Source organism: Phascolarctos cinereus, unplaced genomic scaffold (genome assembly GCF_003287225.1).
Source record: "Phascolarctos cinereus isolate Bilbo 61053 unplaced genomic scaffold, phaCin_HiC Scaffold_4;HRSCAF=312, whole genome shotgun sequence".
In the NCBI taxonomy this organism is placed as follows: Eukaryota; Metazoa; Chordata; class Mammalia; order Diprotodontia; family Phascolarctidae; genus Phascolarctos; species Phascolarctos cinereus.
This window is the reverse complement of record NW_027555847.1, coordinates 593,196,581-593,219,685: the sequence shown is the minus strand read 5'-3', so window position 1 is coordinate 593,219,685 and position 23,105 is coordinate 593,196,581. Positions and strand designations below refer to the sequence as shown.

General features: G+C 35.5%; 1 protein-coding gene across 5 annotated transcripts in view; it reads left to right on the top strand.

Annotated features, from left to right (window-relative positions):
• RNF19A (ring finger protein 19A, RBR E3 ubiquitin protein ligase) overlaps window positions 1–23,105 on the top strand; it is a 74,844-nt gene that overhangs the window by 48,425 nt on the left and 3,314 nt on the right. For all 5 annotated transcript variants that reach the window (XM_020969353.2, XM_020969327.2, XM_078153681.1 and 2 more), the window contains 6 exons: window positions 7,651–7,859; window positions 12,764–12,908; window positions 13,658–13,820; window positions 17,291–17,405; window positions 17,798–17,959; window positions 21,748–21,961. In XM_020969353.2, the coding sequence (XP_020825012.1) occupies window positions 7,651–7,859; window positions 12,764–12,908; window positions 13,658–13,820; window positions 17,291–17,405; window positions 17,798–17,959; window positions 21,748–21,961 (1,008 nt within the window). The remainder of the gene's footprint in view (window positions 1–7,650; window positions 7,860–12,763; window positions 12,909–13,657; window positions 13,821–17,290; window positions 17,406–17,797; window positions 17,960–21,747; window positions 21,962–23,105) is intronic.

The following is a 23,105-nucleotide window of genomic DNA, read 5'->3' as shown; positions in this document are numbered from 1 at the left end:
AATTGGCTTAAAAAGGGAATAACATACATGCTTCAGTTGGGTATAGAAACCTGTCTTATGGGGACAGTTAGGCGGTGCAGTGGATAGAGCACCAGCCCTGAAGTTAGGATGACCTGAGTTCAAATCCAGCCTCGGACCAAACACTTGACACTTACTGGCTGTGTGACCCTGGAAGAGTCACTTAACCCCAATTGCCTAGGAAAAAAAAAGAAAAGAAAAGAAAAAAGAAATCTGTCTTACCCTACAGGAAAGTAGGAAGGGAAGGGAGACGGATTTAAGAGGAGGTAGGAGAGGGGAGAGGGAGGGAATGGCTGATAGAAGGGAAGGCACATTGGAGGAGACAGTGGTCAAAAGCAAAACACTTTGGAGGAGGGAGAGGTTGAAAGCAGAGAAAGAGAAGAATAAATGAGAGAAAACAGGATGGAGGGAAATGCACAGTAATCATAATTGTGAAAACATTTTTACATCTCTCTGATAAAGGCCTCATTTCTCAAATATATAGAGAACTGAGTTGAATTTATAAGAATACAAGACATTCGCTATATCCCAGAGAGATCATATGAAAGGGAAAAGGACCCACACATACAAAAATATTTGTAGCAGCTCTTTTTTGTGGTGGCCAGGAATTGGAAATTGAGAGGATACCCATCAATTGGGGAATGGCTGAACACGTGGTATATGAGTATAATGGAATATTATTGTGCTATAAGAAATGATGAACAGGCAGACTTCAGAAAAACCTGGAAAGACTTGTATGGTCTGATGCCGAGTGAAGTGATCAGAAGCAGGAGAACATTGTATACAGTAACAGCCACGTTGTGCAGTGACTAACATTGATAGACTTAACCCTTCTCAGCAATAAAAGGATCTAAGACATCTCCAAAGGTTGCATAATGGAAAATGCTATCCACATCCAAAGAAAGAACTATGGAGTTTGAATGCAGATCGAAGCATATTTGCTTTTTTTTTTCTTCTGTTGAGTTTTGTTTCCCTCTCTCTGGTGGTTCCTCCTATTCTAATTCTTACTTACAACATTACTAATGTTAAAATATTTAATAGGAATGTATATGTATAGCCTATATCAGGTTGTGTGCCATCTTGAGGAGGGAGGGGGAGAAAAATGTAAAACTCAAAAGCTATTGGAAGTGATTGTTAATAATTCAAAATAAATTATTTTTTAAAAAAAAGAATGCAAGACATTCCCCAATTGATAAATGGTCAAAAGGATATATGAACAGGAAGTTTGCAGACAAGTAACCAAAACTATCAATAGTCACATGAAAAAATGCTCTAAAATCTCTATTGATTAGTGAAGTACAAGTTTAAACAATTTTCAGGTACCATCTCACACCTATCAGATTTGCTAATATGACAGAAAAGGAAAGTGACAGATATTTGCAAGGAAGTAGGAAAACTGGGACACTAATGCACTGTTGGTGGAGTTGTGAACTGATTTAAAGTTTTGAATTTCAAATTCCATCACTCTGCCTCCCTCCCTTTCCTCCGCCCTGATACGGTAAACAAGGTTAAGCAATTTGACAAGGTAATACATGTGCAATTATCTAAAACATTTCCATATTAAGTCATTTTGTACAAGAAGACCCAAATAAAAGAAAAAAATGAAAGAAAGTGAAAAATAGCATGCTTCAGTCTGTATTCAATCAATATCATTCTTTCTCTGGAGGTGGATAGTATGTTTCATCATAAGTCCTTTGCAATTGTCTTAGATCATTGTATTGCTGAGAAAAGCTGTCATTCACAATTCTTCATCAGACAGTGTTGCTGTTACTGTGTACAACATTCTCCTGGTTCTGTTCACTTCACTCTGCATCAGTTCATATGAGTCTATAGCAGCTCTTTTTGAGGTGGCAAAAAATTGGAAATTGAGGGGAATGCCCATTAATTGGGAAATGGCTGAACAAGTTGTGGTATATGGTTGTTATTGTACTATAAGAAATGACAGCAGGATGCTTTCAGAAAAATCTGGAAAGACTATCCACCTCCAGAGAAAGAACTGGTGGAGTTTGAATGCAGATTCAAGCATGCTTTTTTTTTTTTACTTTATTTTTCTTGGATCTTTTTTTTTGTCTGTTTTCTGTCGCAACATGACTAATAAGGAAATAGTTTTGCATGACTGCACATGTCAAAATTGCTTAACCCCTCAATGAGAAGGGATGGGATTGAAGAAGGGAGGGAGAGAATTTGGAACTCAAAACTTTAAAAAACGAGTGTTAAAACTACTTTTTACATGTAATTTTGTAAAAGAACTGTGATTATACCATATGATATGACAGCCAAAAAACTAACATTATTAGGCTGCATTAGAGAAGCATAATTTCCAGAACTGGAGAGTACTCTGATCAAGCTGTATCTGGAATTGTTCCATTCTAGGTAGCACTTTTTAGGAAAGATGTTAATAAGCTGGAGAGCATCCTAAGGTATGTGATGAGGATGATGAAAGACCTAAAAATAGGAGAATCTATTAAAGTGAACATGTAAGAATATCAGGCATGTTTGGACTAAAAAAGAGATGACGTAGAGAGAACCTCTTAGCTGTATTTTACATTTTTGAGGAGCCCCCTTATAGAAAAGAGATTAGACTTGTTCTGTTGTTGTTCAGTCATGTCCAACTCTTCATGTTCCCATGGGCCATATTGTCGATGGAATTTACAAGGCAAAGATACTGAGTGGTTTGCTATTTCCTTCTCCAGTGGATTAAGGTTAAGTGACTTGCCCAGGTCATACACTAGTAAGTACTTTGAGGTTGGATTTGAATTCAACCATAGGCTCGGCTAATTACTAGACTTGTTCTATTTGTCTCCAAAGGACAGAACTAGGAGCAGTGTTTGAAAATTGCAGTTACATTTTGGATTGATGTTAGGAAAGACTTCCTAACTTTTAGAGCTGGACAGAAATGGAATAGGCTACTTTGAGGGATAGTGAATGCTCAAGTAAAGGCTGGATACAAGTAGAATAGCTTAATTCTTCATTAGAGAACAGGAAAGAAAGAAAGCTGATCTGCCATACTTAAATGTAGGTTAATGCAGCAGATAAAGAGACATGGGAGTAGCATGTAGGTTAAGGTCTGGATAGGGAAGCTTTGTTCTTGCAATTTAAATTAGGTTAAAATACCTGTTTACTACTTTGTTTGAAAGAATTGATGATGCAGAATGGTATAGTATAAGGAACACAGATTCTAGAGTCAGCAGAACTGGATTGAATGCTGACATTACCATTCATTACTTATGTAACCTTGTAGAAGTCACTTAAACCTCTGTGGTCCTCAGTTTGTTCATCTGTAAAATGAGAGGAAGGAGTATTGGAGTAGATGGCTTCTGAGAGCCCTTCGCAGATATGAGCCTATGATCATTCTAAGGAATGAGTCGTTGATTCCACAGCATATCGACAGCACATACTAGAAGTTGGTGCCCTAATTTATTTGGGGGGTATTCTGCTTAACTTAGCGCATGTGGAATGTACAGGGAGGACTATCACCTCTGATATGAGGGCTGCTGAGCCCTTTTCAGGGCTGCTTATCCAGCTTTGGTGTCCAGTTTTTTACCCAACTCTCACCTTGGGCTCCAAGAAACTGTCGAATGCACAGTAGCCAGCCATACCCCTAGTAAAACCGTTTAAGCAGACAGGCAAGACTAGGTTGAGGGTTAACTGACAGGTCTCAAACTTGTCGGTAAGTTAGGGGCATGTCTACCCCAAACATGTGAATGCTTCCCTGGTAGAATGGGCAGATAAGAACAGTTTGTTCCAATGGCCACAAAGGCAGCTGAAGCAGGTGTTGGGGAGCACTTAGAGCTTGGTCAAACATCAAAGATGCTAGGGTAATCCACTGCATCCCGGGCCATTGCTAATATTCCTGACTTTTGTCTTGTCACTGGACTTTGATGACTTTGGAAGAGAAAATGAGGCTGAAGACTTTGTGCAACTCTCCCTCACTTAAATCCAATGCACACAAGAGTCAAGACATCACCCTTTGATGTCATTGGACCTCTTCAAAACAAAGGAGGAACAGCATTCTGCTTTACCCACCACCTTAAGTTGATGATGACTGCCACAACTTCTGTCCTGCTCCCAATTTCTAACTTAGAGGTTTTGAACCTGATTCTTTGTCTACTAGCACTCTTTTTGGTGGATTTGATGTTAAGTAGATTAATAGTAATCACAATTCATTTATATAGTCGTTTGAAGTTTACCAGCCTATGTGCTAGGAAATGAAAAGATTATTCAAATTTGTTTAGGTAAGGAAATGAAGGCTAGTGTCTTCTAGGGCTTGAAATCCTAGTCTTCTACCTAAATGTGTTTCCATAGCACTATTGATGAACTTACAGAGATGGAGATTTAGAGATGAAAGGGTTCTTGAAGAGTCCATCTGGTCCAAAACCCTCCTGTATCCCCTCACACATTTCACTTTGAGCTTCTATATCTAGCCTTAAAAAATAGATTAATCTTTTTCTATAAGAAGAAACCTATACTTAATGGTAACAAGAATGATACTGCAAGATAAATACTGAAGAAAACCTATATTTTTAAAAATCCTTAGAGCTTGTTACAGTGTAATATATCAAGTATAGAAAGAACAACTTAAAGTTTTCAGCACAAAGGTAGTGGTTTTGTACACTGACCTTTTTTTTTCTTACGTACATCACAGGACCTCTTTCATTTCAGAGAAAACTAGCCCATGCAGCTTAGAAATGGCAAACATTATTACATACAGTAAGACAAATCCAATAAACTACAATCTGAGGAGAATTGTATTTAATAATCCCCAGCTATCAGGAATATTTTAGCCATTGGAAAAAGAAATTTAATTATAGTGTCTGTATAAGTTAATTACCTGAGTATTTTAAGAGAATTTTACTCTCAGTAATCTTAATTTACCATAAAATTAGGCCAAGTAATTATTACCAGAAGTTAAACTGCTCTGCTCTTTAACCAAGTTTTTGCTAAATTAAAATACAGTTCTGGTAGAAAGCATGATTTTTTTTCCGAACTCTATCCCCCACCTCCTTGAATGCAAAATAACTTTTTCTAGTTAGCATTTTTTTTAATTCTCCCACAAAGAAAAAATACCAAGTTTTTGTTTTTCTACCATTTTAACTTTTTGGGGAATCCTCCCCTGCCCCATTCCTAATCTTATTTTAGATGTTTTTTTTAAAATGAGATCAGGCCTTTAACTTCTCTCAATCTTACCACATTGAATTACACGTAAGAATAATTTTAAGAAATCTTCTCTCCTGGTCTTTAATTTATGAGATAATTTGCTATGGGCAGAATAGGGGAACCCTCTTTCCCCCTTCAGGAAAGAATGAGTAAGTCAGTTGTTGGAAACCTACTAAAGAGTAGGTAGAAAGAGAAAATAAGCATCAGCTGAAGAATGAGATGAAGCAGGTTTGGTTTTGTTTTGTTTTTTAATGGGGGGGGAGGGCAAAGTGTTAAAACCAAACCTATCAAAGCCACAAGGGACAATAATTCTTTTAACTAGTATTGATATTAAATATTTCCATAGTGGCCTGAATATGCTGATTTTTGACACTTTCACATCATTTATGGATTAGATGATTTTAATTTCTTTACATAAACAAGAGAAGCTGTATTGTTAAAAATCCCAATACCTTAAATGTTAGTATTATATACCAAGTATAGAAAAAACAATTTCAAATTTTCCACATAAGAATAGTGCTTTTTTCCTTAAATTAATTTAATAATGTAATAAGTTAATGTAATTTAAATTTCTTTAGAAAATATTAAATTTAATTTACCCATTGATTTCCATTTGTAACTTGAGTTATATCCCCCCCCAAAACAAAAGAACCTGGCCCCAACATCTAATTTTTAAAAAGCACTTTTAGAAATCCTAACATTATCCAAGAACCAATTAAAGAAAGATTCCATATAACATTGACAAAATATAAAAGCATAGTTCTCACTCTAAACCCTTTCCAAAATTAAGTTATGGTCATCTGCATGGTCACTTCATAGATTTGCACATTCAGTAAAAACTACATTTACATTTAAATATGTAATTTTAATATAGGTAATTCTTATCTTGGAAATTCTCTCTGACTTTGTGGGATTTGATTTCTATTACTAGCTAGAGCAATGACAACTACCTGGCTAGTTAAAATAAACATTAATTTCTAGAGCTTTCTATATTTGTTTTTTAGAACTAGAGCAATGACAACTACCTGCCTAGTTAAAATAAACATTAATTTCTAGAGCTTTCTATTTTTGTTTTTTAGAACTAACAGACAAGGTAACACTGATTTTCTACTGACATTGTTACTGTCTGCCCTGCCTCTTTAAAATGGAAGAGAAAGACCATCAACCTATTTTTTCATAGAAGATCTAGTCTAGCAGTCACAGACAACTTATTAGAAAGCTAAAAATTTGATGGCATAAATCAGGTTTCAAGTTGTTTGGGCTTTTGGACAAAGATGGAAAGGGGAAGCATGGAGTAATCTGAGTATCAAGAAAAAAATAGTTTAGCATTTGATAGCAACTAGGTGTTAATTGAAGTTGGAATCTTTTGACTGCGGTAACTAGCCATGTAAATTTGTATATTTAACCATCTAAAACTTGTATATATTGCTGAGAACAAATTTGTTGTTGTTATTCAGTCGTTTCAGTCGTGTCCAACTCTTCATGACTCCTTTTGGAGTTTTCTCGGCAAAGATATTGGAGTGGTTTGCCATTTCCTTCTCCAGCTCATTTTATAGATGAGGAAACTGAGGCAAACAAGGCTAAGTGACTTGACCAGGATCATAGCTAGTAAATGTCTGAGGCCAGATTTGAACTCAGGAAGGTGTCTTCCTGAGTTGAGGCCTGGCACTTTATCTACTGTGCCACCTATTGTAAAGTATTAAGAGAGAATCCCACTGACACTTAAGAGATTCAACTGCACAAATAAAGTAAGCATATGTAATTGATTATGAGTCTACTTTTTAGACATTTTCTTGAAAATAAGTTATGGAATGGATATTCTTTTTAACAGGTAAGGTAAAGGTTTAGAAAGCACTGAGCGCTTTTTTTTTTGCTAATTTTTTTAAAGCAAATTTTATTTGCTAATGTGATAATCACAGATGAATTCTTACTACTGTCCTGTTCATCTTTAGAAGAAATGTTGGGGGGAAAAAACAAGTTGACTCTGGCCTCATAAGAAATGGGATGGGAAGTGGAGTTGGCCGGGTAGAGTTTTGGAAGTATGCCATAGTGAAGAGGCCTGATTTTACAGTCAGAGGATATGGATTCAAATGTCCGCTCTTCTGCTTACCAGTTTTGTGACCTTGAACAAGTCACTTAATTTCTCCGAAACAAGTTGCTCATCCTTTTACAGCAGAGAATAGGCTATCCAGGGTGGGAAACCTGCAGCCTTGAGGCCACATTCTCCACCCCTGGAAGGTTCTTTTCCAGATGTAAATCTATGAGCCTGAGGCTTTGAAGTATAAATGTAGATAACATCCATTCGTTTATCTCTCTTAATAGGTAATCATTTAACTTAAACATTTGTTTTTGGGCAGTTTGCTAGAAATGAAAATTGTTGCAGAAGTAAAAATTAAATAACTTTTTTAGTATTTTAAATTTGTCTTGTATTTGTATATATATTTAATCCCCATCTTCTCATCTTGGTTCTTCAAGATATGCTGTGATAGCATTTGGCTGTGCCAGCTGTCCAAAGTTAACTTGTGGACGTGAAGGCTGTGGAACAGAGTTCTGCTACCATTGTAAACAAATTTGGCACCCAAACCAGACCTGTGATGCTGCCCGACAGGAGAGAGCCCAGAGCCTGCGTCTGAGAACAATACGTTCTTCTTCCATTAGTTATAGCCAAGAATCTGGAGCAGCAGGTATTTATGCCCAGTTATTATCTTTAAAATGTTTGGAAGATACATAATTTATTTCGACAAACAGCAATGTCGTCCAACAGCTTTGGATTCTCTGTTCCCTTTCCAATGTTCATATTATTGTGATATGGCATAGGATTTCTGAACTGGAAATACTTGAGAAAATTTTATGTGAGGAAATATTTTCATTATTTAAAAGTTATGATTGAAAAAATTAAAATAATGATTGTTTCTTAAGAAATAAAACAAAATGAGTGCCATGACAGTTTTTATACTGAGTGGTCATAAAGTTGTACTAATGGTATGTATTGATCTTTTGGTCAGGCTTTTAACAAAAACACCATTCAGTTGAGAGGTAGATTCTGACCGAGACACCATTAGTTATGAATTACTATTCTTTTTTAACAGAAGAATGTTAATTATTATGTTGTTGTTGTTGTTGTTGTTTTTTAAGGCCTAAATCATACAGGAAAAGATACTTTGCCTAACTTTTGAAATACTTTATTTCAGTAATTACAAATATTGTGTGTATGTGTGTAATAAGTATATTCAAGCATATTTTAGGTTGAGAGTTTAAAAATCCAAAGCCATATTTCTAGGTCATGAGTTTGAAATTCTTTTAGGGTTCATGTGTGAATAATGTATTTATCCTCCATGCTCAGTGGGAAAAACATTTTCAGTAAGCCATATAATCCCAAATTCAGATTCTCTAGCCCATTTTAACATTATCCTGCAGGTCTTCGTAAGAGGCTCATGTTACTTTTAAACTCCTAGTGCTTTTATTGGGATTTCAATAAGGCAGATCTATGAGGGAAAATATTTTTACTCATGCTTTTGGGGAATGAAAATCTTCAAAAGTATTTTGGTATTTTCTTGAACTGAAATGTATGAAATGTAAAATGTAGCAATTGTCAAGTTGTATATACTCAGATTTTTTTTTCGTTAGGTGTGGGTTTGCTTTATTCTGTTCCCTCAGTTCAAAAATAAGAAAAAACCTCAAAGTATTAGTAAAAAATGAGAGACCTGAAGTAGTTGTTGAAGTAAGATGAACTGAAAAGTAGCTAAGCAGTCACCTTCAGGGGCCCACTTGAGAAATGACTTGCCCCTTCTCAGAGTAGGGTAGGACCCAGCAGAAACAGAATCACAGAATTTGGGATTTAGAAGAAACCTTAGTGGCCATCTGGTCCAGTTCATATTGACAAAGATCCAGACTATATCATATCTGACAATATCTGATCATATACCCTCTGCTTAAAAGAGAGGGACCCCACCACCTTTTGGGACAGACTAGGACAGGAGGGAGAGTTGGGAGTAGAGGGGGAAAAGGGGAGTTCTAATAAGGAAAACTTGTTTGCTAGTGGATTTGTGTATACCTGAACTGTATGTTTACGTTCATACGTAACACCTATAAATACATGTGTGTATAGGTGAGTATGTATGCACAATTAAGTGACATGATTTTTATTTTTAACAGACACCACAATTTATACATCCAAATGCATTAATTAGTCCCCTGTAAAGCCGCCATCTTTAAAATCTGCATGCTTATTTCAATGATCCTGTCATTCAAAGCTTTTCTAAACAATTCTTTTGAGATTACTTTCAGAACTTGTACATTTGTTTTTTTAATTTTAGGGGGAAGGGGAAATAGCCTTGGAGACAAATTGTATCCTTCATAAGTAAACTTAATTGTTAGAAATAGCCATTAAAGTAACTTGATGTCAACTGTGTTGAATAAGACTGATTAAACTGAACACACTAATTCCATGTCTTGGCTAACAATGAGCTGTTAACTATAAAATAAGAAAACTGGCTTCCTATTGTGGGAAGTCAGGTGACTTTGAACACAGTTGCAAGAATTCAGTAAATGTTTTGAGGAATGGCAGTATCATTTGAATAAACCTCTCAAGGTTATAATTTTAAAAGGTCTGACCATGTCACCATGGTACTCAACAGTGGCTCCCTGTCACTTCCCGCATCAAAGACAAACTATTTGGCATTCAAAGCCCTTCATAATCTAGATGTTGATCTTTGCTCTAAAAAGTCAGTGGTCTAAGTTTATTCATTTTATTCAGAAATGACTCCCAACATCAGCAACAAGTTTTTTCCTGTCTCTCAAAATATAATTAGTTTCTTTTTTGTAATTATAGTTGGTCCTCAACATGTCCGGTACCCCATCTCCCTTAAAGAGATTAGTCTTGATATGTAGACATTAGGGTACAAATCCAACCCCTCTCATTCTTTACTCCTCAGTCATATTTAATAACATCTTTTGCTGTCATTCCCTATGTGTACCTTTGCATTGAATTCAAGGAGTCTTAAATTTTGAGAGTCTTATTGAGTCCAAATCAGACTATTAGTTTGTGACAAGACAAGCTACCACCACCTTTCCGAGCCCTTTTTTAGTACATGGCTCAGTTTTCTTCTCCACCCTAATAATGCCTTATATTTGAGGACTTCAATATACATGTCAACATCCCTTTAAACAGCCTGGTTTCCCAATTCATCAGCTTCTTCAACTCTATTGACCTGCAACTTAGCTAACTGCAACACACAGGGACCATCCTACCTTTGACCTCATCATCATTCACAAATATCCTACATCCGTCATTTAGAATTCTGAAATTCTTTTACGTGACATGACTTCCTAACCTTCCATTCTCTCTGTGTGTCTCATCCCTCCTAAACCTCTTCTTCATCCTTCTTGACCTTCTGTCACTTTACACCTCCCTGTCATTCTGGTACTTCTCTGGCTTTCCTTCCCTTCATAATCTTGATACTAGAATTAGCCAGTTCAACTTTATTCAATTCTCTACCTTCAAATTCTTTGCCTCCTTGTTCTACTGCTTCTCATCCACCTTTAAACCTCAGCTCTAGATTGCTTTCTACCATCTATCTCCCTTCTTGGCTTCTGCTTTCTGTTTGCTGAATCCCAGTGAAGGAAGTCACACAACTATGCTGACTGGATCTACCACAGATTCTTAATATCTAATCTTAACTGGGTCTTCACTGCTACACAGTGATTCCTTTTCTTTTCCATGATTAACTGTCACACTTCCCATAATATATGTTCTAAATCTTTTCTCTCCTCAAGTCTCCAAATCTGTACTCTGAGTCCATCAACTCTCTGTCTAGAGGTGGATGGCATGTTTCATCATGAGTCTTTTGGAATTATGGCTTGTCAGAGTTCTGTATTTGAAAGTTGTTTATCTTTACAATATTGTTGTTTGTGTATAAATTGTTCTCCCGGTTCTATTCACTTTGTAACAATTCACAGAAGTCTTCCTAGGTTTTTCTGAAACCAGTTCAATTCAGTAAACATTTATAAAGTTCCTACTCAGTGCTAGGCTCTGGATATATAATTAAGAAAAAATACATAGAGTCCCTTCCAAAGACCTTACAGCTTATTGGAAGAAGTAACATGCAAAAGGAAGCTGACAGGGTAGGGGAGCCACCAATGGGTACCCAGACAGAGGACACACTATTCCTGGAGTTGAAGACAGACAGAGCAGCTGATGGAGAATGGAGTACCAAGAAAGTTGTGAGCCCTCTATAAAGGAAGGCTTTGATGAAAGGAGTTTAGTGCTCTGTCTTCTAGCCCTCCACTCTGAGGGGGAGAGGCAATTGAGGGTGAGTTGACAAAGTGTAGAGTATCAAAACCTGACTCATCCTTTGTAATGATTTCTTTCAGCACAATGATGTTCCATCACATTCATATATTATAATTTGTTCAGCCATTCTCTAGTTGATGGGCATCTTCTCAATTTCCAATTTTTTGCCATTACAAAAAGAGCTCCTATAAATATTTTTTGTGCATTTGGATCCCTTTTCTCTTTCTTTCATCTCTTGGAATATAGACTTAGTAGTAGAATTGCTGCATCAAAGAATATGCAGTTTAATATTTTTAAGGGCATAGCTCCAGAGTGGTTGGACACATGGTACATTATTGTATCTCTTTTCCCATAGCTCCTCCAGCATTTGTCATTTTCCTTTTTTGTCATCTTAGCCTACTGTGGTGGGTATGACATGATACTTCACAGTTGTTTTAATTTGCATTTTTCTATTAAGAGATTTAGAGCATTTTTTCATATGCTTGGTTGATAGCTTGGATTTTTTTCTTCTGAAAACTACCTTTTCATATCCTTTGGTCCTTTATCAATTGAGGAATGACTCTTTTTCTTATAAATTTGACTATTCTCTATATATCTGAGAAAATGACACTTTTATTAGAGAAGCTCACTGAAAAGATATTTTTTTCAGTTAACTTATTCTTAGAATAACTCTGCTACCTATTGTGCTATGAAAGATTACCCTGAGTTCTCTAAAGTTTGCTGAGCAAAGAATCATCTCTGGAAAGACTTTAAGAATAGATAAAGTGATACTGTATAGTCTGAGGGCTAAAAGTTTGTCTTCAGATTGGCTATGGGATAATGGCTTTTTCTACTCTAACAGATTATAAAGATGATATATTAAGTCATAGCTTATGATCTGTATTGTTGGGAAGGGAGTACCCACATCAGTCAGTAAAGTTAATTATTTAAGTAAGTTCTTAATATGAAACCTCACCTCCTCTATAGCTGTCCCAAGGACTTAACTTCATTTCTTCATTCCTATTCTTTTTTGCTGTTGTGTTATTTCTCATCTTTTATCATACTTGTGTTTTGAGAAATGCTTGTGGTTTGAAATAGCTTTGTCTTTCAGAAAGGAGGAAGAGAGTACTTTATAAATTACAAAATAGTATTGGATAGTGTATTAATGGAAAGATTTGGGTATATGAGTATCTTCATTTCAAATATTAAATCATCAAGATTCTATTAGAAATTTTATCAGGAATGGTTGTTTATTGATATAATTTAGTATATTTTGCATATCAGTAAAACTTTCTGTTTTTTTTTTCTTAATAATAGCTGATGATATAAAACCATGTCCACGATGTGCTGCATACATAATAAAGATGAATGATGGAAGTTGCAATCACATGACATGTGCTGTCTGTGGTTGTGAGTTTTGTTGGCTGTGTATGAAAGAAATCTCAGATTTACATTATTTAAGGTATGTTTAAGGTAATAGTTACATATAATATAAAAACAAAATGGCATTATATTTTTTTTCTAACTAGTGTTTTAAAATTTAGATTTTGAAACATACTTAAAGTGATTAATTTTGCTCTAATTCAGTAAATGGTAGAATGAGCCAAATTTTTTTAGTAAGATTAATAACCAGCAACATTTCTAGGAAGAATGTTTTTTTTAATGAGACGTGACATTGCAGAGTGCTAGCTAGCATTGGAGATATGGGTTCATATCTGTCTTAGGACATCTAGTCTAATTGTGACTAGTGTGTGACCTAACTAGTGTGTGACCGTAGTCACTTAACCTCCTTGAGCCTCTGAGAAGCTTTTAAGACGGGTAGTTGTAAATAAGGATGTTGTGTTGTATCACAGTGGAGGCCTTTGACTATATTGGGTCTTAAAAGTCCTTTTAAATTTTTTTGTATGTAAATTATAACTGTCTACAAAATGTGTATATATCTAATATGTGACTATAAAAGGAATATTTTACTGCTTGAGTAATAACTAAAGGTTTCTTGGATGGTTGAGTACTAAGAACCTATTCCAATTCCCCTTGTGCTATACAAACTAGTTTTTTGTTTTAGAAAATCTTTTGGTTGTATTAAAAAGTAACAAAACTTTAAGGGAAAAATTCCATAACCTGTCTGATAGTCACTGTTATAATCTTGTCTAATAGTTACTCTTGGGTTTTCAAATTAGTGTTGGTTTATTTTTCAATTCTTTTCATTAGCCCATCAGGATGTACTTTTTGGGGAAAGAAGCCTTGGAGCCGTAAGAAGAAAATACTGTGGCAGCTAGGAACACTCGTTGGTGCTCCTGTAGGAATTGCTTTAATAGCTGGCATTGCTATTCCTGCGATGATTATTGGAATCCCGGTGTATGTTGGACGTAAGGTAAAATACACAATTGCTTATTTGTTTTGTGGCTGTTTTAATCTTCCTTGTTCTGTTATAGTGCTTGACTGTTAAGATTGCTTGTAATACTGTTGACTTATGGAATTTATATAATTCTCTTAGTCTTTTTCACATAAACTATTATTGTCCTTTTTTAAACCAAAGTCCAGATGTATGTATTTATCCTTGTTAGATTTAATGTTGTTAGATTGGGCCCATTATTTTAGACTGTTGAGATTTTTGTTTGTTTATTTTGGATCCTTCCTGCTTCAGTTCATATCATGCATAAATGTGTATCTTAATCATGTATTTCATGACCATTGTACCTTCAGTCCTCGTTTTTCTGTAATAATGTTGAACAAAATGGAAACTTTCCAAACATTCCATTAATTATTAGTCCCTGAGTTATTGTTCAGCCAGTTCAAAATCCACCTTAATTGTATTGCCATCTGGCTTACTTTTTCTAACTTGATGCTTTGCCAAAATGTACAGCTTTCTTCCAGTCAAAATCAGAAATTATAAGTCCTGATTTCTTCTTGATAAAACCAGGCTGGTGCAGAGTGAGCACTGAATACCTTTCTAAGGGTTCACAAACCATTCCTTCAAGTGTAACCCAATTAAGAATTCTACCTGAAATTTCGTTTCATGTGAGTTCAACAAATACCCAATTATGTGTGTGACATATAAAGCTTGATGCTGTACACAAACCCTTGCTGCACTCAAGGATCTTACAGTCTATTGGGGAAGAGAGTGAGCAGAAGGCAAATGTTGAAAAAAGCAATGATATAGAGAAGAATGAGATTTGTACAAAGGAGAAGTGTAAGCAGAGTGCTGTGAGACATTTGAGGAGGGATTTTGAGGATCACTTTTACGTAAAGGGATCAGGGATAGTTTTTCATGGAAGAGGTGGCATTGAAGCTGAGCCTTGAAGGAAGGGAATGACTTCAGTAGTCTGACATCAGTGGAGCAAGAAAAGAGAAATTCTGTGATGAAGGAGTGTCTTAAATAGTGAATAGTTCTCAGTGTCACAGGTTGCAGAGAGGTCAAGGAGAATGAGGACAGAAAAAAGGGCTGTTTGACTTGGTAATGAAGGCATTAGTTGCTTTGGAGGTGGCTGTAATATAGTGATGGGGATGACAGCCATATTGAAAGAGGTTGAGAGTGAAAAAAGTGATGAAGAAGTAGAGGTAAGGAGCATGGACTAGTATTTCAAAGAGTTTGGCATCAAAAGGAAAAGAGGATGACAGATCGATAACTTTAGTTATGTCAAAGGAAAATTTTTTTAATGGATAGTAAATAATGATAATCAGCAACACATATAATGCTTTAAGGTTTATGCAGCACTCTGTATATATTATTGCATTTTATTCTGACAACAACCCTGTCAGGTAGGCCCAATAGGTATCATCCCCATTTTTACAGATGAGAAAACTGAGGATCAGATTAAGTGACTTACCTAGTCACAAAGCAAGTAAAAATACCTGAGGCAGAGTTCAACCAGGTCTTCCCATCTCCAAGCCCAGAATCCTGTTCATTATGCCTTGTTATCTCTTCAAGAAAATTTGAGTATATTTGTAGGCTAAATAGAAGTTCATTGTCCTATAGTTTGAAGAATTCATCCTCATCCTTGGTTTGAAAATTGGAACATTTACTCATATCTTAGAGCACCTTTCCCATTCTCTTTTTTTTTTCCAAGATCATTGACAGTGGTTTGCTAGTCACATACAGAATTACTTTATTACCCTAGAATGTAGATCATTTAGGCCTAGTGATTTGAAGAGCAGCTGGGAGATCTCTTTTGACTTACTTGGGGTTCTGATCCTCAGTAACTGTTTTTGTTATCCTTCCCTTTCCAAGGGTTAGCCACCAGGTGATAAATTTGACCACAGCAATTAAAGAATCCTGTCCTCTAAGGCATGAAGAGTTTTATTCTCTATATTGGTGAAGGGTATACTCATACTGACAAAGTCCCAAGTCTTTCAAAATATTGAAACATATAGTTGAGAATATTTAAAATTTAATGATATTCTTTGACCCTTCAGGGTCCCAGCCCACTCCCTTACACTCTTATCCTCCCCCCAGCCACCAAGTTCAAATCCTTTACAATTCATATGCAGAGCTGGTGTTGTTATTATGTAGATTATGTAACACATCAAAACATGGTTTATCTTCATTCACCAAGACATCACTGTTATATAAGGTGTATATAATTTTTTCTGAGCACACACAGTAATGTTATTCCAGCTTTGTTTTGTACAGTGCTTACTGGCTAGCAGGCTAAAATAGAATGTAAGACTCTCTCCTGAATCCACCTGACAACAAAGTACATAGACTGTGCTTCCCAAGTTAGCCCCAATGAGGGGGATGATGCTACCCTTTTCCACCTGCATATTTTGACAACCTGAAGAATGTTGTCCAAAAGAGGTCGTCAGGACAATAATACTACCCTATGTATAGATTGAATGCTAGCTTAGAAGGTTGGAGTAGAAGTGAAGTTCTATAGAGATTGTATTGCTTTAAATATGGTGAAAGCTCTCTGCTGTCCATTTTCCTACCAATAATCTCCAATTGAAAGTATCATAAGTATAACCAAGTAAGTTATGGAGAAAGAGAGAATTCCTTCTCATCCAGTGATATTTATTGAGCATTCTTTACGTGTGGTGCTGTGCTAGATCTATTACAGAGTTACACAGATCTAGTCTCTGCTATCCAGGAGTTATACTTTAGCCTTTCTTTTCTCTGTTCCTATTCCAAGTAGCTGAGCAAAAGTAAATTTGGGCCAGGATCCAGAGTAAGTTGTCATTATCTCCCTTCACATAAAGGGAGTAGAGGGGAAAGTGGCTATCCAGTAATCAAGGCATGGCTGCTAGAATGTTTTCTGAGGGTTAGTAAAGAAATGAAAGCATTTTTGGCAAACATCCCATAAATGCCTATATACTTGTTAAGGATCCTAAAATAGGATGAAAGTTTTCCAATATTATATTTTAACATCTAGTGTATAACAATGTTGAAAATAAACTTAGTTTTTCTAATTTGCTAAGCATAAAAATTATGCTACCTTCTAATCAAATAGTTATATGGCTCACTTTTTATTAGAGATTTCATTAATTGAAAAAAAATTAAATACTTAGGACCAGATAACATGACTGTATCATAGTGATGGTGATGGCAGTCAGATTGAAAGGAGTTGAAAGGTGGTAAGTAAGTAGGGGGAAGGAGCACAGACCAGTATAACTAAATAACACATGTTAAGTCACTTTGATAAATTACTTTCTGTAAAATATTAGGTAATGATAAGGTAAACATTTGTGAAAATGCCAGGAGAGCTTAGATTTGCCTTATATTAGAGACAAGTCTTTTTTTTTAAGTGAGGAAATATTTTAACTTTTTAACAAGTCTAGACCTATTTCATCTAAATTGAATATGTAACGTATCTCTTCTCCAACCATATCTCCTTCTTTCTACTCAAGATTCATAATCGATATGAAGGCAAGGATATTTCAAAACACAAGCGGAATTTGGCCATAGCAGGTGGTGTAACACTGTCTGTAATAGTATCTCCGGTTGTAGCTGCAGTAACTGTAGGTAAGCAAGTACTGAATACCTTCAGATACCTCAAACTTAATTTTCCTTACTTTTGAGGACATTATAAAATAAAGAATTTTGAAGTTAATGTTAAATATGAAAGGTTCAGTTTGAAAATGATAAAATATGCCTTTTGTATAAAAATAATAATTTATGTGTTAAGGAGTGTTACCGTTTCATATTTAGTGTAGAAACTGGAACCTCATTCCAGTGCAGATTGTTAAAATTTTAGTGGAATAAGTTGTTTTTGTATACATATCCAAGTTTGAACTCTGACACTTTTATTTTGTACTCATCATCTCTTTAAAATGCTTTCCCAGTCTTATTTTTTCAGTGTTTCACTTTTTGGTTCATAATAACATTTAATTTAAATTCTCTTTCTCTTTTTTAAGGCATTGGTGTTCCTATTATGTTGGCTTATGTTTATGGAGTCGTTCCAATATCTCTCTGTCGAAGTGGGGGTTGTGGAGTGTCAGCAGGCAATGGAAAGGGAGTCAGGATCGAATTTGATGATGAAAATGATATAAATATTGGTGGAACAAATATAGCAGTAGGTAAGCCCTTTAACCAAAGGAAGCATATTATCTGACAGTAAAATCATGAAAGTGATCAAGTATAAGCTAGAACCTTAAGATAAGGTTTGAATCCTGGCTTTGCCATTTTATTCTCCCATTTGACTAAAGATAAGGCACTTAACCTTTTAGCATTGGCTTTCTCATCTGTAAAATCTGGCTCAAAGATTTCTTTCAACTCCAAATCAGAGATTCTGTAATCATAAATGATAGAATCTTACTGCCCTTTGTATTTATTTGGGCTAATATAAATGCAGGCCTGTTTTGTAAGTAAAAGTAATTACAAAGTAAAACCTCTTAGGAAAGGGGCATGCAATGTAGTCCAAGCTTACATCAGTTTTCTAGGCTTCCGTATTCAATTCAGCAAACATTTATTAAGCACCAAGTATGTGCCAAGTACAAAGATAAAAAGATAACACAACAGCTTCTTCCCTCAAGGAGCTTATATTTGACTAGATATCAGATATCACACTGACATATTGAACTTGCAGTTTATTAAAACTCACAGATCTTTTTCAGATCAACTGATAACTAGCTATGACTTTCCCCGTTATTATACTTCTAAAGTTGATTTTTTTTGTGGGGTTTTTTTGTGGTTTTTAAAAAATTATTATTAATTTATTTATTTTTAGTTTTCAACATTCACTTCCACAAGATTTTGAGTTCCAAATTTTCTCCCCGCCTCGTTCCTCCCCCAACTCCAAGATGGCATGCATTCTGAATACCCCTTCCCCTAATCTGCCCTCTCTTCTATCTCTCCCCCCTTCTCTTATCCCTTTCCCCTTCAATTTTCCTGTAGGGCAGGATAGATTTCTGTACCCCATTTCTTATATATCTTATTTCCCAGTTGCATGTGAAAACAGTTTTTTTAACATTTTTTTTAAAACTTTGGGTTCAGAATTTTCTCCCTTCCTTCCTCCCCACCCACCCTCATTGAGAAGACAAGCAACTTGAAACAGGTTATACAAGTATAGTCATGCAGAACACTTCCATAGTAGTAGTCATGTTGTGAAAAATTAAGTATATTTCCCTTAATCCTATCCCACCCCCCATTTATTCTATTCTCTCTTTTGACCCTGTCCCTCCTTAGAAGTGTTTGCTTCTGATTATCCCCTCCCCCAATCTGCCCTCCCCTCTATCATCCCCCTGCTGTCTTGTCCCCTTCCCCTCCTTCTGCATTTTCCTATAGGATAAGATAGATTTCCATACCCAATTGAGTGTGTATGTTATTCCTTCCTTAAGCCAAATCTGATGAGAATAAGATTCACTCATTCCCTCTCACTTTCCCCTGTTTCCGTCCACTGTAAAAGCCTTTTCTTATCGGTTTTATGTGAGATAATTTACCCCTTTCTACCTCTCCCTTTCTCCTTCTCCTAGTGTAATCCACTCTCACCCCTTAATTTTATTCTCCAGATATCACCCCTTCATCTTCAACTCACCCTGTGCTCTCTATCTATCTATCTATCTATATACATACATATAATTTTTTCCCTCCAACTACCCTAATACTGACAAAGGTCTCATGAGTTACAAATATCATCTTTCCATGCAGGAATGTAAAAAGTTCAACTAAAGTTGATTTTTTTTTTTCAACTCACGGGTAAGACTTTCCATTCATCCCATTAAATTTCTTCTTCTTAGATTCAGTCTAGTGTTCTGTCTTGTCTGCTGACCATCATTGTCCAGGGTAGGAGTTGTTTCTCCCAGATTTGTATTAGCTGCAACTCTTATAAGCATGCTCTCTGTTGTTTATTCAAGTCATCAATAAAAATATTGAGTAGCATAAAACCATTAATGAATATTGGATAGGTCTATCCATTCAGTCACCTTCAGACCCACCTAATTATATTATCGTCAGTTCCACATATCTCCATCTTTTTCAAAGAGTGGTGTGAGAAACATTTATAAAGTGTATTTTCTATATCTTTTAGTTTAGTGACAGTGTCAAAAAAAGAAGGAAGGTTAGTGTGGTATGATCTGTCCTTGATGAAACCGTGTTAACTTTTGTAATCAGCACTTCTTATATGTATTTTTTTTTAATTTTTTTGGCTTTTTGGTGAGGCAGTCAGGGTTAAGTGATTTGTCCAGGGTCACACAGCTAGTACGTGTTGTGTGTCTAAGGCCAAATTTGAACTCGGGTCCTCCTGAATCCAGGGCCGGTGCTCTATCCACTGTGCCTCCTACCTGCCCCCCAACCATCTTTTTTTAAAATGTGTTCTCAAATATTGCCAAGAATTGAAGTCATACTCATTGGCCTATAGTTTGAGGATGCTATTCTTGTTCTGAATATTTTTTAGAGGACAGCATTTAAGGGACAGCCCTTCTCCAGTCCTTTGGTACTTCTGTCCTCCACAGTCACTACTTCTTTTCAGCCCAAGAATGTACTTAATATTGGGCAGATGACCTGAATTCCTCAGGGGCAGCTAATTGCTCTTCATACTTAATCAGAAAAATAGAATCAAAATAAGAAGATTCCAGCAGCTCTTCTCTTCGTTGTCATTTATTGCCCATCTGAATCACTGGTCTCCCTTCAGACCTCATTATGCCTGCAGCACTTATCAATATAAATCTCCACCCCTTCTTTGATCATATCTCATCCCTGGGTTTTTGTGATACTTCTCTTTTTTCTTCTTACAGGTCTGTTTCTACTTTTCTTGGATCTCCTGGAGTGCTTTCTCTTCCCTCTATTCTGTGGGAATGCCCTTTGCTCTTAATCTCTCATTTATGCCTTCTCCCATCACAATCAAATCTGTTACTTTGGTAAAATGTTCCCCTGCACTTGAGGTCCAGTCCATCACTGAAATCTTGTACTTTTTTATATGAATATATTCCCTAAATGAGAGTGATAATCTATACTTGGATCTCCTGCCCTTACCTTCACCTCATTATGTTCAGAGCCAAACTAACCTACCACATAAAACTGGACCCTTCTAACTTTCTTGTTGCTGTTAATAGCACCCCCCTTGTCCCAGTCACCCAGGCTTAAAATGTCAGGCATCTTTCAGTCTTCCTTCTCCCCACATCTAGTAATTTCCTAAATTCTGTCCATTGTGTCTCTGTAGACTCCTGGTCATGCCCATGGCATGACCTGCATCACCTCAAAATAGCAATAAATTCACCAAATACAGTAAAAGAACAATAATAAAATGGATGAGAAATTTTCACAGGAGAAATTTCACAGAAATGCCAGTGGAAATAAACAAAATAGATTCTTTTATAATGAATTAATAACTGCGGGATAAAATAAATAAGAAATCTCTTGCAGAAAGAAAATACAATATTACCAGTATAACAACTATGGACACCCCCTTCAGAAGAAAGAATAGAACAATGATAAGAACCTTCCAGGGAGTTTTAAAAGTGTAATAAGAGAATTAAAGGAAAATAAAAGGATAGAAATTAGATCTTTTAAAGAAAACTTTATCATTCCTCCTTTACCTAAGCAAATTAACAAACTTTCTACCTTATGTTATCAAGTGTGTAGTGGATCTATACATATGTGCTTCATGTAGACATGAACCCTTCAAAAATAAATTGAAAAAATTATAACATTTAGATCAAAAACAGTTGAGTCTTTTGAGAGATTTAGTCAAATCCTATCTCGTAGCATTTTCTTGATTATATGTTCAGTCAGTATTCATTAATTGTGTTGTTCATATAAGCATTTTGTGTACTTCCATCTATCTTGCCTTGGAATTTAATTTTTATCTTGAAATTTTCAGCAGTTATAATCAAACTCATTTCAGTTTTTTGGAAATGTTTTAATTTAGATGCGACTTCAGTAGCAGAAGCACGCCACAACCCTAGCATAGGGGAAGGCAGTGTTGGTGGACTGACTGGTAGTTTGAGTGCTAGTGGAAGCCACATGGATAGAATAGGAGCCATTCGAGACAACTTAAGTGAAACAGCCAGCACTATGGCACTAGCCGGAGCTAGTATCACAGGGAGTCTATCAGGAAGTGCAATGGTCAACTGTTTTAACCGGTAAGAATGTTCTCTACACTGTGATACACATGTATAAATTATGCTGGTTGTGGGATTATTAGAGTGTAAGGTATTATCAATGAAAATTATCTCATCAAATTGAATTGCTCTTCAACCTATAGATTATAATTTGCTAATAACATAATTCCCATAGGTTCAATTTGTCAGTTTTTAAAAAAATAATTCTAACTGAAAAAAATTAAGGTTATAATCTGACCCTTTTATAGATCAGAGAAAAGTAGGACTGTTTTTGTGTACTAAATATTAAAAGCTAGAAGTAAAGCATACTGCACTGCCAGTTTCTCAGAACAGAGCACTTATGTCAAGTGTTTCATGAATTTAGTCATGAAAATTTCATATTCTAAATTAGTATTGAATACCTGACACTGAACTAGCCTTTTATGTTGTGTCTTCATTCTCGGTAATTGAGTGAATACCATACAGTAATTGAAATAACAAAGTATGAAAAATTTTCTAGCTATCTTACCTTTTCTTCTCTTTTATTGTACGTGACTAATTCAGACGATTCATTACTTGTGGTTTGCCATTATTTATTAGCCATGATCATATTTAAATTTATCTTTTAGTTAGAAATATTATGAGAATTAAAAAGTAATATAGAATAAGTTAGAGTTCCAGTGTTATGTAACTCTTATCAGCGTTCTTGCTCTTAAATACAAATATTTTTTGCTACAGTACATATCATTTGGATCTTTACATCTCATTTCTAATATACATATGATTCACTTGGTCACTTTTAGCATAAGATATTTTGGCTCACTGTTTCTGCAAAATGTTATTCAAAATTGATTCAAAGTGGAGTTACTGTGAAATAGAAAGATTACAAGATTCTAGAATCTGAAAATGAGAACAGAGTAAGTTAAAATTCTTTTGAGATTTATTTTATGTTGCTATAAGTGAATATCCTGCTCATCATCACATGTGAACTGACATACAGTATTCTTGTGTTTCAGTTGACTTAAGTAACCAAATAAGAAGATTTGTACCTTTAAACCGGAACGTTGGAAACTAATTTGGTAGTTGTTTCTATAGTAACCATTCTCATTTACATGGCTGAATACTTTTCTTCCACAAAAGTGTTACTAATTCTTGACACATATAATAGTGCTGGCATTGCATGTAA